The sequence below is a fragment of the Haemaphysalis longicornis genome, unplaced genomic scaffold (assembly GCF_048455015.1).
Source record: "Haemaphysalis longicornis isolate Haplotype H1 unplaced genomic scaffold, Haemaphysalis longicornis Haplotype H1 scaffold_1, whole genome shotgun sequence".
Lineage (NCBI taxonomy): Eukaryota > Metazoa > Arthropoda > Arachnida > Ixodida > Ixodidae > Haemaphysalis > Haemaphysalis longicornis.
Window position 1 is genome coordinate 451,626,372 of NW_027526203.1, and position 17,606 is coordinate 451,643,977.

At 50.1% G+C, this 17,606-nt stretch overlaps 1 protein-coding gene across 1 annotated transcript; it reads left to right on the forward strand.

Annotated features, from left to right (window-relative positions):
- Window positions 1–159: 159 nt before the first annotated feature.
- LOC144156028 (TNF receptor-associated factor 3-like) lies at window positions 160–17,383 on the forward strand. The gene is made up of 2 exons (XM_077687796.1): window positions 160–634; window positions 15,657–17,383. Exons 1-2 carry the CDS (start codon window positions 356–358, stop codon window positions 16,878–16,880), a joined length of 1,503 nt encoding a protein of 500 aa, XP_077543922.1. The 5' UTR covers window positions 160–355; the 3' UTR covers window positions 16,881–17,383.
- Window positions 17,384–17,606: the final 223 nt, after the last annotated feature.

Consider the following 17,606-nt stretch of genomic DNA (forward strand, 5'->3'; position numbering starts at 1 on the left):
TCTACACGTAATCAGATGCCACAATCTCACCGCCACGGGCGCAGAAATAGCTCACATTTGAACAACGAGCAGGGTTGTACAAATTTTCATGCTCTTCATTTTGTGCGATAAGATTTGAATTCGGCGCGCTCCTTTGTCAACGATGGGCGATGCCCGTCAAACTGCGATCGACCTAGATGAAGATAACGGCGCGCATTTCCGTGGTCATTTCCAGTACTTCTCGCCTCATTCTAGCAGCAGAAGATCACAGCGGCGCTGGTCGATAAACGAAACGGCCGCAGCATCCGCTTGTGCGCTGGAAAAAAAGTCGACAAATCGGCGGTTCTGCCGTCGCCGTCCGCTTCTTTCGACAGCCATGGCGGCCGAAAGCACCCATACGGTGTTCGGGTTTGGCTGCGAACTCGACTGGCGGCCGACTGTGTTTCTTGACGGCGTATCGTCAAATCGAAAGTGCAGTGCTTGTGGCGTGGTTCCCTCCACAATCGCTTTACTCTCCTGTCGGCACGTCCTCTGCCAGCCCTGCTACGACCGCTGCGTTGCCAGCGACAGCCAGTGCTGTCTCGACGGGGATGCCATAAGGTGCGACGAAGTTGTGTGGTCGACCTTCAGCACCGAAAGCGTTCTTCGCCGAAAGGTACCGTGGACGACCTAAAATATTCAGAAACTGTGCGCGCACAAGCGATATAGTTAAACATCTGATAGGTAAAAGGGGGAATCTCCAAACATTCCGCATTCATCAAGTCGCTTATAGTACAGGGGAGATTAAAAGAAATACGAACAACGGAGCACACAGCCTCCGACGCATGCCACACTGTCTGGCTGTCAGTAAACTGCGCGCATGCGTAGTTCTTCCAGCGCGTTTGAGAGTGTGGCCTACTGTTAGGGGAAATTCTTGATCAAGAAGCGACGCCGGTAATTTACTTTGAGGCGCCTTTTTGTGCTCTGTCGCCACTGAGCATCCTGTTATCTTCTACATTCGAGAGCAAAGCGCGCAGCAGGCTGATTGCAGCTAGCATGATGCCCTTCAACGATCATGCTGTTCAGTGGCGACGCAGCGTGAAATGGCGCCTCAAAATAAACCACCGGTGTCGCTTCTTGGTCAAACATTTCCCATAAATGTAGGCCACACCAGGAGACTGTGACCACACTCTCAGACGCTGTCGAAGAAGTGCGCATGCGTCGGAGGCTGTGCGCTCCGTTCGTATTTCTTTTAATCCCCCCTGTACATATCATAGTGTAATCGCATATTGGCTGGCAGCGTATTATGTTCATACGGGTTCGCAAAGGAGGTCGCACGAGAACAAAATGTGAAACGTACGGCCGCATACACCTTTATAACTGCCACGACCGAGGCCCCTCAAAGTGCAGTGAATTGAGAAATGGTGAAAGCGAAACGCCTGCATAGAGAGCAGCCTATTTAAAAAGCACCACTCTTTAATCTACTGCTACTTCGCTCCGAATTTCAAATTTCAGATGCGCTGCGCGCACCAGACTTGCAGCGAGCATACATATCCGTGTACCTTGGCACACTTAATGCAAACAGCCCCGCTTTTGCTACTTATACGGCCATTGTTTATTCCGTGTTTTTTTTTTTTTTTTTGTACTGTGGTTGCTTGCCGACTGAGCAACACAGCGGATAGATATACCAAACGAAGGGTTGGTTTCCAAACCTGGCTTCATTCCTATTGAAGCCAGGTTTGGAAATGAAAAAAATTGCCGCTTTTTTTCGGGTGCCTTCACCTCGTTCCGGTTCAGTTCTGGTTAGGTTGAATCACTTCCCGAACCAGTTCGGTAGTCAAATTTATACACAGGAAAACTAATAAAGGTGTGCGTTTATTCACACCTATCCAGGAGACGTTTAGAACACCACCCATAACCAACTTCGACGCCTTCTGCAGCAAACAGCCACCGCGAGGAACGTTATATCATCTAGCAACTAGGGTGCCTCGACGCACGCGTGGGCACCGTGGGTAAGGTAGACATGCACACAAACTCACGGCGGAGACACGCACGCACCAACAAGCACACGCACATGTAAGCCTCCCAAATTTTTAATAATATAGCGTGAGAGACGACCGATCGGCATGTCAGCGCCTTATCATGGTGTTCACCGGCAAAATAGGCGAGGGCACGCACACGCGCATAGAGCTATCTGTTGTGGGAGCGTCGTCTGCTCCGCTGTTCTTCTCAGGACAACACACCCCCTGTTTTTCTTATCTTGCAAGGCCGTTTCGCTACCGCTACAGTGTTCTAGGACTGTACTACCGCCAAAGGTAGCTAAGCAGCGTGGGGCACAAATTCATTCGATGCAGTGGCAGGGGGTGTACCACTCTCAAGGAAACGGCGCAGCAGACGACACTCATACAGCAGATAGCGCTATGCGCGTGCGTGTACTCTCGCCTATTGCGCTGCTGAGCACCGTGATAAGGCGCTGTCATGCCGGTCGGTCGAAAATTTTCGGAGGCTGTACAAGCCACCGCTGCAGCACGGCAGCTCGGTGAAAGGGGCTTCGAGCGGCTGTGGATGTCTGTGGAGGCACGGCTCCAGCTGCCGAGCCCGGCGCTGCACGTACGGCCGTCCTTGCCTACTTGCAGGCGTTTCAGATTTTCCCGCCTCCAGTAGCTACGCTCAAATTGGAAGCAAAGCACTCAAGGGCGAGTCTTTTGCAGAATTATTTTCGGCCCCAGGACGAATCTACGGCATTAAGTACTGATACATGCCTATTGTGTGGACTTGTCCGCAGGTGTTCCCCGCGTGCTATACTGTTGTTACTCCCAATAATTCCTTTACTATTGTATGTTTTTTCGCCTCGTCATTCAAGCAACATAAGTTACGCTTCCGACAGCATGACCCATCAAGAAATCTTTCGGAATGGGAGTGAGTGAAACACTTTATTAAGGACGAGTGGCCATGAGGCCCTGTGGGGAAGTGAGGATGGCGGAGGGGGAGGAGAAAGGGAGAGGTCACAATTCACACAGTGTACACAGTTCTAGTTTTAAGGTCCTATTCACAAGATGCACATTTCACTCGGTCAGTGACACAAAAATGCACAGTTTGCATTGTTGACATTGTTCGTGGATTGGGTTTGGCCAGTCCGGGAAAGTCTGTCAGACCGCTACACCAACTTGCACAGGCCGTTTTCAAGCGCGTACTGGGTAATTATTTCTAGAGTAGCGGGGTCTTCGCGGACACGACTAACGTGCTCCAGTTCAGTCGTGGGTGCAGGACCTACAGTTAGCAGTTGACGGCGGTTACGGGCGAATATAGGACAGATCCAAATTAAGTGGAAGAGATTTGGTATGGCATCACTATTGCAGTGGGGGCATCGGTGCAATTGAGAGCCTGCCGGGGCTGACCACTTATGTACAATGTGTGGTGTGTACGCTGCATTTGCATACACTTTATTGGCGAATACCTTGCCCGAACGTGAAAAGCTCAGGCCTGGATACGCAGCTTTCTTAAACATCGACCTATCCGTCTTAACCCTCTAACCCACCAGCCCACTACTTTCTACCTGGACAGAGGAGTCCCACAAGGGTCCATTTTGGCTCCTCTCCTCTTCAATCTGGTCATGAACCGCGTTGCTTGAACTCTTGAACAGTACACTGCCGCCCGGTTCGCTCTTTATGCGGACGACATTGTGGTATGGACAGAAGCCACCGATTGACACAAAAGAAGCTATGCAAACAGAGTTGCAAGCAGCAGTCCTGAGCTTGTAACATACGCTGTCCCAATTTCAGCTACAGCTATCCCCGACAAAGACGGCACTGCTCAGCGTCGATGGTAAACGTCGTACAAGTAAGGAACAGATTATCTCCCTTCAAGTGGGGGATACACTACCTGAATCTTGCAACGGAACAATTCGACTGCTGGGTGTTCCAGTCAGCAGCTGTAATAGCCCAAAACAGTGAATAGCATCACTTAAGAAAACCTGGCATTCCACCTTACACCTCCTTACACGGATATCCAATAAATATGGAGGGGCGCACCGAGCAGCTTGTACCATGCTCGCGCGCGCCGTGGCACATGGACGTTTCACTTACGGCTTCCCGGTCTATGATCTACGACAGTCTCATGTTAATGCTCTTCACAAGATGAATCGGCACCTTCTCCGTGCGATTAGTGGCCTCCCCTCATCACCCGGGTAGATACTCTCCACGAAGCAGTTCCTCTTCCGCCTCTCACTAATCTCATTAAAGAGACCAAACTACGTTTCCAATATCATCTGGACCATTCGCCACACGGAAAAAGACTTCAGAAAATGGGACCGCCTAAATAGCGACTCTGACAGCCCGGATTCGCCGCCAGCAATTCCTCCGTGGGAACGCCCCTCCATCGGTATTCCACGTCGACGCCCGATCCGGCGCCATTACCGAGTAGTACGCGAACAATACGTTCGCACGCTAGCAGATGACAAGGCAGGCGACAAAATTGACATTTACACCGACGCGTCTCTGAATGGGATGATGGCGACTGTCACGTGAACCGATGGTGAGGTTGTCTTTACCAGCTCAGAGCAATGGACACAGGGAAGCCGTTGACGGGTTTAACAACATACATTTAATGCACACTCAAAAACCCTAACGCAAAGCACTCAATAATTAAACTACACGCAAATGATACACACTCAAACCTCTAACAACCCCAAAACACAACTCAAATACAAACCTCTAACTTAACAGCTCAATATACAATTCAACTCAAAACCCAAAAGTCTCTACCATAAAGTCCTACACTATCAGTTCAAATACACTCCTTAATCAAGTTCTAGTTCATTTCTCTCGTATCACAACTCCCTAGTTGTGTCCCTTACAACTGCGTCCCTACTGGACTGGCCTACCCCGCTGTCGCCGGCACTGACGTGTCGCACCCGTTGCGTGGCCGCGACTTGGTGGTAGCCGTCCTCGTCTCGCTTCGGTGCCGGCGTTCGATGCGCGCGGTCAATCCTTGGACGGCGTGGGCTCCGCGCGTCCTCACTACTTTCCTCGGTGGCTACCCCCTGGTAGCCGCTGCCGCTGGAGGTTTCAGGCAGGCTCGGCCCGAACGTAGCCTTTCGGGGCCGTCGAGACGAACGTCGACGGAGCGTGGACGTTGGCCGCTGGTGCCCGACCGATGCCGCTGGGGCCACGAAGACATAGGTTCGTGGTGCACCTAGGATGACGGTGCCGATGCGAAGTCAGCCCGCTCCCGCCCAGGCTCGGATGGCGTGGTCGATGGCCTGGCCGCGTCCCCCTGGCTCGTTCCGTGAAGCTCACGTGCTCCGGCCGCCTCCTGGTTGTCTGCCTCCCGTTGTCTTGCCTCCCCACTTCTCTTTGTGCGCCCCGCTTTTACACCCTCTGGGCTCTCTCGTGGCGCACTCCCATTGGCTTTTTGCTTCTTCCCTGTCCTTATATGGTCAATACGCAACTTGTCCCATGCGCGGCCTTCCCTGATTGGCCGACCAGTGCGCTGCCACCTTTGCCCATGATTCCTCGGTGCGTCGGCGCTGGCGCTTGCTGATTGGCGCGCTCCTGGCGCGCACTTCAGATGGCCGTTTCTTTGTTCTTTTTCCTCGTTTTCCGTAGTTTTCATGCATCCTCTCTCGGGGGGTGCCCTGACACATGACAGCGACCATTGCCTGGACATCTACAGACTTTCCAGAATTGAATGGATCCCGGCGAATTTCCAACACATACGGCCTTGTAGAAGTAGAACTTCTGGGAATTCTGGCTGCCACCCGGCAAATTTATGACCATTCCGCCCATCTTACCGCGAAGAAATTTCGCATTATCACAGATTCTTATGTTGCTGTCCGAGAATTGAACCGTCCATTTTCCCCGAACACCATGGCGACAAATATCCTGACCACGATACGAGACCTACAAATTGAAGGATTCAAAATTCGCATTGTTTGGACTCCGGGACATACTTCCGGCGCACAAGGCAACCGCATGGCTCACGACGCTGCCAGGGAGAGGCTACAATCACCTCCCACGGTGCCCGCCCCGCCCGTCCCCTCTCTCCAAGCAGATTGGCAACTCCAGCTACGTCTCCTCAAAAAAGAAAGCAGTAAGCGTTTGCAAGTTGAAATTCCGGTTGGCTTCCTTGCACCTCTCAAGCCCTTTAGGAAGGGCAATTAATCAGAACTCAATAAACACATGAGCGGAAAACCGGTGCTTGACATACAAAAACACGATCAAGCAGTCGAGACGTCTTTGACGAACACGTCTACAGGAGGCGTTAGTGTTTTCGCCATCGACACCCGTAAGTAGACGAAAGTTTCCCAGGACGCTTTTAAAGATTAGGGAAGCATTCTTGGTCTCGCTGATGGCGGTGCCGTCCCCTAAAACGCTCTACAGAAATGCCAACTTTATACAATACCACGTCTCATGAGCATGATAATGACGACGCAAGAAAAAGCTTTCTGCGGTTGGAATCGAACACGTGTCCCTCGCGTCCTGAGGCCGACGTCTATCCGATTGCGTCATTCCGACACGTTCGAGGCAGTTCTAATTTTGAAGCACATTTGTACGCTTCACTTTCAACGACGACGATGGTGGGGGGGAGGGCGCTCAGTTTTCTCCTGAGGGGTTCGTTTGCTGACGTCTGGGTTTGGTCTCTCAAGCAGTTCGAACTTTGATCGTTGGCGCTTTTACTTTGATAGCAATGGCTTGGACTTTGGCATTTCGCTGTTTAATTCCCTCGTACAAGAAAGCTTCGCGTTTCAAGCATCGCCGTCGCTAGACGGAGGTGATTTGAATTTTGCTTTATTGTTTTTTTTTTAATGCAGAGCATTTAACTCACGATGTCACCCGTTCTAGGCGTCCGTAGTAGTCCGCATCGCTCGCAGGTGCGCCCTCTCCCCCGCTCCTCCTCTCCCGTATCACGCTACCCTCCTCGCTATCAACAACAGGTCCGCACCCCTCCCCCTACACTATATAAAAAAATAATACTTTCCGGCGCCTGGTTTCGATCCCACGACCCTGCGGGCGGAACGCAAGGTACATGGTGCTCTACCCACTGCGCCACAAAGCCGACACAGAATGGAGGGCTACGAACGCGCCTTATATCCTTGACTCATTCAAACTACGTCAAGAAGCTGCTGATAGAACGCATTCACTAACTGTGGGCGGAACGCGAGGTACATGGTGCTCTTCCCACTGCGCCACAAAACCGACACAGAATGAAAGGCTACGAACGCGCCTTATATCCTTGACTCATTCAAACTACGTCAAGAAGCTGCTGATACAACGCATTCACTACCACCAACTCCCCAAACACTAAACGTTAACGCAATACACCCACCCCCTATGCGACACATTTACTCGAGTCCCCCTCGCGGGGAGATGGGCCCTTTTTTTGTATTGCCGCTCTTCGATGCCGTTCTCTATGAGTTGTTTTTTATTTGCTATCGTAAAATGCATGCATCATGTATTCCTAAAATGACGCTACGCAGGTTCCATTCTGTAATGCTTATATTTCGTGTCAGATTTGTCTGAGCCTTGCTTTGCGCTGAAGAGTTTCGGCATTCCCGTTGCGGTGGCTCACTGGCGCTGTGCTGCTGCTGAGCCCAAGGAAGCGGGTTCGATCCCGGCCGCGGTGGCTGAAATGGAGGCGAAAAGAGGAAACGTCCATGTGTCGAGATTTCCGCGCACGTTATATATCCCCAGGTGGTCAAAATTAATCCGCAGCCCTCCACTACGGCGCGCCTCATCGCCTGTGTAGCACCGGCGTGTTAAGCCCCATAATCAAGATCAAATCAAATATCCCTTGGTGGTCGAAATAAATCAGGAGCCCTCCACTGCAGGCAAAGGCAGAATTTGGACGAACAGTGCACCTAACTCAGAGTTGACCAAGCGAAACATAGACTTAAGCAGGCTAAGCCAAGCTTTCGCTTCGCATATCCAGGGTTAGCTGAGCAAAGGCGCGGCCATTTTTTTGTGTGTTTGCACTTGTAAATTTAACCGCTCCCTGTTTAGACATGTATACTCTTACCAACCGGCCGAACACTATAAGCTTTACTGGAGTTATTCCTGTGTAGCGCTATTCTTCTGCAGAGCTCCAGTTGTACACCCGCCCAATTTTTTACCAATATCACGGGAGCGTCGACCGTTTTGTCGATCAGCGCCGTATGATGGAGCGATACGACAAACTCGGCGAGAGTAACCGCATGCGCATTAAAAGCAAAGGCCCCTGCTATCGTCTTCTGCTGGGCTGTTCCAAGAGCAGACAACCACCCCCGATTTTTTATTCGCTTATCACACCGCCCTCCAACCCGCCGTTAACGGGGCGCAGAGGGCAAGTGAAAGCGAGTGGTAACAGCAGTATGGGGTGGCTGTCGGCTCTTGGAACAACCCAGCAGACGACGGCAGCAGCGGCCTTTGCTTAATGCGCATGCGGTTACTCTCGCCGAGTTTGTCGTATCACCCCATCATACGGTGCTGATCGACGGAACGGTCGACGCTCCCGTGATATTGGTAAAAAATTGGGCGGGTGTACACCATCGACGAGTCTATTTTAAAGATGATAGCCTTTTTTTTATTGCGGAAGTTTGCTATTCAGCATAAGGGGAAATTAAATGTATAGATACACCCCGGATTCCCGAAGGAATCAGAGCAGGGGGCCATGATGTGGTCCTTGTATCCACGCCATGAAGTCTGGCGGACGTCCGGGGCGCGGGCCGCAGGTGGCGATGTGGACAGCGCGTAGGCTTCGCAGAGCAGGGCAACTCCACACCAGGTGCTCTCCTGTAGCCTGGTCTTTCTTGGGCTATACAGAATCCCGCAAACTTTTGGTCTGTCTATCTGTATGTCTCCCTGTCTGTACTTGATTTAGAATCCTGGCCGAAAAGTGAGGGTTCTTCAACGACAGGTTTATAAAGGAAAAGCTTATCCAAACCACTAAAGGTCTGGAAACATATTTCATACTTGTCAGCAGTCTTAAGGAAAAAGAAAGCACTAGGCATATTTGAGGCGAAACATCAACATAAGTGCTACTTGCAGTGGTCCTTGAAATGTTCGGCCACGGTTCGCCTGAAGTCGTTGCAGTGATTGGGGTAAACTTTAACAGTCGGTGCAGTGGCCGAACATTTCAAGTCGTTGGGAAATCCCTATCACCAGCCTTGCGTCACAAAGGGACTTAAAAGATCGGAGGCAACATTGCTGTACCGCATCCGAACGGCCTCAGCGAAGACCACAGCCTGGCTATTCAAGGTGGGCCTCGTGCGATCGCCTCTGTTTTCGTCATGTGCAGTGATAGGGGATGTACACCACTACGTAATGTGTTGCCCAGAGCATGATGTCGAGCGGACTGCAATGCTCTCAGCGATTCGAAAGCTGGCAGCTCCACACAGCACTCTGGACCACATCGTCTTTCCAAGGGGACATTGGATGCTGCGCAGAGACGTGTCGCGCCTTCTCCTAAGCTTCCTTCAGGAGACGGAACTGGCGAACTCGTGGTGAAAGGACACTAGCATTGGCTCATTAGGAGGAGCTTGGGCGGAGTAATTGCCGGCATATCCAGCCAGGCTAACCCCGCCCGATCCCACACAACAACCACCATTACCACCACCACCACAGTGGTCCTTTAATTAAATATACGTGACTGCTTGATTTTTGCGATAAGAAATAAAAACATTGGCGCAGCTTGCACCAGTGGTGCAAGGCTGGCGAAAAAGTAGAGCTGGCGGCCGCTATGCCTTCGTCGGAGACCCGCCTATTGCACCTCGCATGTATTTCTGAACTTGCCGCTGAATTCCCCGTGACTGGCAGGCCCGGATCGCTTTGTCCGCAGGTTTTCACACCACTCCCAAAGTGGACCGCGTCAGCACGCGCTAGAACCCGCGGCAACCGGCTTTGCGAATTCGGCGTCTTTGCTCCCCACTTCAGCCGCGAACGCGCGTGACCTGGCGATGAGAACAGCACGCGAGAAATCACGCCACGAAGGCTGGGCACAGTGTTCTCGAAGGTCGAGTTGGCCGACGCCGGTGCTCCTCACGAGGCGCACGCTCACGTGTGCTCGATATTTTATCTTTGTATGTTTTCTGGTAACGCTCGACGGCGGAAGTAACAGCTCTGCTGTTAATACACGTTGAAATAAACGTCTCGACCCAAAAATACAAAAAGCGCTGGCGCGCGTGGCTCATGCATCGTGGCGGAATACCAAAAGTTCCGCCGTGACGAAAGGTTTCAGTAGGTTACGTGTGAGTAGTGGAAGGAGGTAAAATTGAATTGACTGGTGCAAACCTCCACCCTGTTTATAGAGCGAGGCGAGAGCGGGAAAGCGTGGCAGGGAGAGAAGAGAGGCATTTATGTGGCACAAGTCGTCTTTCAAAGACTTTTGCGGGGAAGTACACGCAGCGAACTCTTCAGGGGCCTTTTCAATATGACGATTCGTGCCAGAGCGCGGATGACGTATTGCTTCTATGCGGTTTCTGTGCTGTCAATGATTTGTTACTAGTTTCCAGCCGATTTGTGCCCCTGGCACCCATACTTGAAACAGCGAGGGCTACGTCTCGAGGTGTGCTTTAGAGAGACAGAAATAGGTTTATTTGGCCACAACCGGGGCCGTTAAGCCGGTGACGTCTTCTCCGTCGTCTGCCGACCAAGCGCGCCAGATCTTCGTTTACTTGGAGTCCGGATCACGCAAGTGGACTCGCAGCGCTAGTCGCTGGTGATGGTACGAAGGATTGGGTGGGATCGGAGCCTGCTTTGTGGGATGCTACCACAGGCCACATGATGTGGGAGAGCGATGCGTGCAGGACAGAAAAAAATTAGCCCCATCTTCCCGAAGGGAACGCTGAGTAGATGCGGAGCATCTCGGAGTTCCGTTGTGTTTCCGTTGTGTTCGTAGTCGAATCTGGGGGAAATGTAGTTCAAGGTTGAAGGAGAGGAGACGAGAGGAGGAGAGATGCGCAAGCGCCGAGCATTCGCGCAGTCGAAGCTCAGGGTCCGCCGCTCGCTTCAAGCGTTTGCGCTCAGCGTCGCGTGCCCTTCGCTGCGCAGCTTTGTCTTCAGTGGACGTAGCGTTGCTGTTAGTTTGTGGGGTGGTGCTGACGCTTGCTTGCGCCAACCCACTAACTGACGGTTGCGCCAACCCACTAACTGACGCTTGCTTGCGCCAACCCACTAACTGTTGTTTCCATCACACTTCATCGGAAGAACTGAGTGAAGTGGAGTAAACCGCAGCAAGCGCTGAACTGAACGCGCGCAGCGCGCTACCCGATTTACATTCAAGGTTGAAGGAGAGGAGACGAGAGGAGGAGAGATGCGCAAGCGCCGAGCATGCGCCGCGAAAGCAGAAGCGAGAACGCGGGAGAAGCGAAAGCGAAGTGCACGCAGCTGGTACGAGAGAAGTGGCGGGAGTTTCGCGCAGCTGTGAGACTGTCATAGGCGACGTCATCGAGCCCTCGGGAGACGAAAGCTCGATCAGCTTCATTTGCCGCAGTGTTTATGAAGCATTATCTAGCACACTACTGCAATATGCATAACTCTAGGGTAATCACTTTACCAGGAGGCGAAAAGCAAAAACGCCCGTGTGTACAAGATTTCGGCGCACGTCAAAGATCCCCAGGTGGTCAAAATTAATCCGGAGCCCGCCACTGCGGCGCGCCTCATCCCCTGCATTGGGTCGGCGCGTTAAACCCTACAATCAATCAATCAATGCACTGGAGCTTTGTCCAGATGTTTCCCTTCGTAGCCTGCCGCCCAACCTGCCGCCCTAGCTTCAAGTAGAGGCGGCCGCAAAATAAAACGGACCAAATGAGTGTTGCCCCAGAACTATTGTGGCGACGCCTTCTGTCGAGATAGCTGAGTGCGCATGCGTGTCCCTCGCAAGTCAGTCTGTATGTCGATTTTCTTGATTTCGTCGGCAGCATGCCCAGGATTTATGGACACGCGCCGCCGAAACCTGATTGCGCCCTCTCCCGGCGCTTCGCTCGTCCGGGGGGCGTAACTGAATGGCGCATAAAACACACGGCCGGCGCTTGATAAAGAAGACAGCTAGGAGATTCAACTCGGGGATATCCGTAGCATGGCTCCAGCGGCACGAGGTAGCAAAATTGTAGGCTTGTATGACTAACGTACGAGGTTCCCAGGGCGTCTAAACTTTTTTCTGCTGCTGCCTATGAAAACGTTTAGACGCCCTGGGAACCTCGTACGTTAGTCATACAAGCCTACAATTTTGCCACAGCGTGCCGCTGGAGCCATGCTACGGATATCCCCGAGTTGTTTCTCCTAGCTGTCTTCGTTATCAAACGTCGCCCGTGTGTTTTATGCATTCAGTTACGCCCCCCGGACGAGCGAAGCGCCGGGAGAGGGCGCAATCAGGTTTCGGCGGCTCGAAACCATGCGACATATTGTAAAGCAGTGCAAAAGTATCCGTCCAGTCCTCAGTGATGGAGCCATCCAGCTTCCGGAAGCCCTTGGCTTTAAGGTTAGCGGAAAAGTGAACTGGACAGCAGTAGAGGTTAGTAAAAGAGGGTTAGAATGTTGGTGGGAAAAGAGCAGAGAACAATCTGGCAAGACATGCGTACAAAGAAGTCAGACTAGCACAAAAATTTCGTAAAAGTATTTGCTTTTTATTTTGACATTATTTTTTATTTATTTTGTTTGTATTTTTTTGGCGAGGTGATTGCACAGTAGCGTTGCGACTAAGGCCGCTGTGCAACGCCACCCCGTTACAAAGGGGAAGCCACTAACCATCATCATCATCATCATCATCGGCTCGTGTCCCTAAATCCTGGGCATGCGCCTCGTTGCTCTCGGATATTCAAGGAACCGGGTGGTGCTTCGTGAGGCGCGCCGAGCACGATTCTTTGCAGTGGCCGGCAGCCCCGTGTACGGCTTCGAGATAATATGGGCGTAAGAAGCTAGTTTGTAATCATTTTTCCCTCGAAAGTATACTGGCGTTGGAACAAGTCAAAGATAAATATTTTTGCGTCACTTAATGGTTGCCGGTCGGTATTTAACGAAAGGAGGGCAGATATATCAAGCATTACGGCGCCGCTTGTCTTGATTTTAGGTTTGGTTTTCTTTCAACAAATCATGCACTTACATTTACACTATTATAACGATTAAGCGTGAAAATTTCGCTAAATACCCGCCGCGGTGGCTCAGTGGCTAAGGCGTTGCGCTGCTGAGCACGAAGTCGCGGGTTCGATTCCCGGCCGCGGCGGCCGCTTTTCTGATGGAGGCGAAAAACAAAAACGCCCGTGTGTACGAGATTTCGGCGCACGTTAAAGATCCCCAGGTGGTCAAAATTAATCCGGAGCCCTCTACTACGGCGCGTCTCATCGCCTGCGTTGCGTCGGCGCGTTAAACCCCACAATCAATCAATTTCGCTAAATACGCATTACACGGTATACACGGTAGGTGGATTTTAAACACTTTTTTTATATTCCGGCTTCGGTTTCTTTTTTCGGGGCATCTTATTTTAATCGTCGTGTGAGGCGGGGTATCGGAAACGTTTTTGGCTTTGTTAGTTCATTTTTTACATTTCTTTCTCTTTTACTGGTTTTAAAATTTGAAATTTAATTTTGAACATTACCTATATGTATTCACACTATACATGATGGCGGTTAAATGCGTTAACTTTTCCAATAATTCATGTTTAAGCAAATGTAGGGCGTTACACGGTTGGTGCTGAGAGGTACCCGACAAAGAATGCTGCTGAATGAAAGGCACGTATGACTGCCATATCTCGAAGCTGAGCGGGACCGTTGCACGGCTCCAGCGCATGCCGCACGCTGCCGTGCTGCTCGTTTACCCTGCCGCGTAAAACACCGCCAAGTGCTACTTTCGAGAAAAACGAAACGCTGCTGCCGAAATCGTACAGTTTCTTTCCAAGTAATATAGTAAGAAACTCTATGGTCGAAATATGAAAAAAATGACATGCATTTACCAGCGAAGGACCCGCATGCGCACTAAGCTATCTCGACAGCAGTCGCTGGGCATGAAAGCGTCGAGCCAGTAGGTGTACAGTGCCGCTCGCTTGGTCCGCTTTATTTTGTGGCAACGGGTGCAATACAACGGGTGCAATAGAAAAACGTTTCTAATACCTGTGCCCGTTGACGACATTACACTTCAAATCATGACGTGAAGCCAACGTCGGGTGTTTACGGTTAAAGTTAACTTTCAAGTTGATCGTGTCGACTCTCCAGCCACGTCATTCTGACTGTGTATCAAACTGCGGGTACCGGTACCTGACGTAACTTCAAAGCGCGACGTTAGCCCTAACGCGGGATCGTCGCTTACCCGCGTCGCCGCCTCCTGCTACAGCGAATCATCGTTTGCGCAAGCAGGTTATATTTCGGAAAATACGCGAGGGTTCTGAGTCTTTGCCATATTTTACATCCGCCGAACCGGCTGAGCTGGGTAACGGTAAACCTCGCACTAAAAAGACGGTTTTAATTTTAATTTCATATCACCTCTTCGCTACGATTGACTGCAACTTCATCATACTTTGCAAAACCAAAATGTAACGTGCCTAATTTCAAAAGCCGCCACAAAATTACTTCAGTATGTCTTATCGAAAAATTTGCGATAACATTTGCAACTCCGCGGTCCTTGCCAATTCTCTGGCAGTCGTAGGGTCCCACTCATAAAGTAAAGTTCGTCGCCCTCGTGCCTACAATTCCCTGCAACTTGACTGTTTTTTTTTTTTTTTTTTTTTGGGGGGGGGGGGGGGGGGAACCATATGGTGGCGCTACGTTCTCAAAAACTTCCTGCATGGCTCAATGCCAGTGCTACCAAAACAGTCATTAACGCGTCTCTGCGATGACTTCCTTTCCTTTTCATGATAGCTGGAATTTGAGGAGAGAGAGAGAGAGAGAAATAATGATTTATTGGAGAGTTTAGCTCCAACCCAAACAGGAGCTGGCTACTCCAGGCATTGGAGTATACAAAAGGTACAATACTTGCCCTAAGGAATTTGAGGAACTAATCAATAAATATATAAGAGCAGTCATGGTAGAAATGGATCTTAGACCTTTCAAACAGTGTAAAAACGGATATATCCCCTCTCCTATTTGCTCGCCAGCGTTTATATGGAAACAGGACTAGGGCGTAACGAAACTGAACTTTATCGCGCACCTTTCTAAAGAGACAGACAAGTGAATTCTGTGCAGTATACGCTCTCTATCTCCGATGAAAGCGCATAAATTGAAACACCTCGAGACGAAAGGGTCTTCGTAATAGCGCCGTACAACGCTTGAAAGCGGAATTTTTAGATCAACTACACTTACGTATGTTCACAAAACGGACACTGGCAACCATGACAGTGATCCATGTGGTAATATACTTTTAACTGCACTACACATGAAATGAGATTTAATTAACTTGTCCCCAGCTGAAACAATTACTAAATGTAGTCTTTCCTATTTCTTTGTTGGACTTATGAATCACGCATTGAAACCGACGGCTATGTTCGTACACGTAAAGTGTAACGTTTAGACACGACATGGCGCCGTCTTTCAGTCTGCAGAAAGTTGCATGCCAAACTGAAATTATTTCCGTCAATTTCTTAAACACTCCTTGATGTTACCCCACTATATGAAATACTGGCTTTTATGTGAGCTAGAAGACATGGGCTCAACAAAAATCCGTTCTCTGTCCCTTTTAGGGAAGGGTCATTCAGCTTCATTCAATGATTTCGTATTTTCTATCTTATTAATTGTGCAGATTCTATGCTGGAATGCATCCAACGGCTGCCACGCTTCCGGTCCGGCCTCAGAAATCCTGGACCATTTCTACAAAAAATGTGAACACCATGTGGTCGCCTGCCAGCGCTGTGGACAAACGATTGCCCACAAAGACGTCGTCAGCCACATGAGCCTCGGCTTGTGTTCTCAGCCAGCCGCAGTGGAAAGTCTAACCAGTGCAAATATTGATTCCGGAGCTGCACAACTTACTGCTTCACTCGAAAAGCTCAGCGTAGAAGTGTCTTCCTTCCAGTCATACTTTGAACGACGCATCGCTTCTCTTGTTGACTCGTGGACTGCAGCGCTGACGTCACACTGTCCAACGTTGGAATCAATTCAGAGTTTAGACAATACCATCAGAGCCACCGGGCGCCTCAGCAGGGAAATTCTCATGGAAATTGGCGGATCCCTGCAGGCGAAGTTAAACGCTGACACAACCGGATTCAAAGGTTCCCTGCAGGAGGTTAAGAATCAGGTTCATGGGCTGATGACTACCCAGGACCGCATCGGGGCTGAAGCAAAGATCGAGGTTTCCACCGCTGTGGCAGGCATCAAACAGTGCATTAAGACTCTGACTGAGTCATGCCTACATGAAAGGAATGCCATGCGACAAGAGCTGCTGAGAGTCGAAAAAAGTATATGCAATCGCGTCCAAATTGCCCTAGACACTGAAAGCCATTTCGCAGCATCTTACAAGGAGCTCAGCAACCAGGTTTCATCCTTCCACGCTGCTTGCGAGTTGTTGTTAGACTACCAGCAAAACACTTTAAAATCAGTGGATATTAACATCGATTCGTGGTCTCAACTCAAAGAAAAATCAAAAGAGCAGTGTACAGCCCAACATTTTGCTGAGAAACCCGAGTACTTTTACGGGTACTGTATACATGCCGGTGTTCAAATGGAAACATCGGGTGATGCGCAGTCGCTTGATATGGCCTTCTTTCTTGAACAAGGGAATTTCGACCAGCTTGTCTCGTGGCCGATGAAGAAGAAAGTTTGCTTACTGGTGCTGCATCCTACTCAGAAGGATGGCGTTCGTTCGATTTTCTTAGACACGGCCCTTTGGGATTTACCAGGGTTAGGAAGGGCCGCTAAAAAACACCCGGGTATACTGAGCGGTACCGCGCTCTCCGTTAGCGACCTGGAGAAAGACGGCTTCATAAAGGATGATAAAGTAACGTTGAAGTTCGAGGTGATGCCTTAGGAGAGTAGCAATCTTTCTTTTAAATTTTGGTACAGTCTTCATAACGCGTAATCACAAGCCTCTGTGTGTCCCGCATGCAAACGTTTAGCGATTAAGTCGACCAGATCTTGGCATCGTATCAACTATCCCGAGAACATTTCAGTGCTCCCACATAAATCCACTGTTTAAAAAGCCGCCAGTATCGCGCCCTTAGTAGAACCTATGCAATCACGCGCAGCTGCAAAAATATTTATTTTCTTTGAAAGGAGTCAAAAATCGCATTCGTTTACCAGAAGGATGTCAGATAAATCTTAAGCTTAAAAAAATGGCCAATGATCTCGGAAATATCTCGCAAAGCAACTTCACAACCACAAATTTGAACAGTCGTAATGCTCATTTCTCGTCAAAGTACGCTAAGCACACTTCTTTTTTTTTTTCGCCTGCAGCGACAAAGGTAACGACCGCTCATTCGAGGCGAAGTTCGGCAGCAGTACCTGGCAGGAAAGGAAACTAGCCAGAAATTTCGAACTTGCTTCACTTGTACAACCCTTCAAAGCCCTAAAAAAGCCTTCGAGGTGTGGTTTTCTGCGTGTTTAATATTTTTTGTTCAAAAATGTCATTCCCAGTGTTTGTCTGATCGCATGGCCTTTGTTTTCAACCCATTTTGAGAGTAAAAGTTCCCTGAAATCTTCCAATGTACTTTAGAGGAAACTACATATTCATAGACATTTGCGCAAAACACCTCGA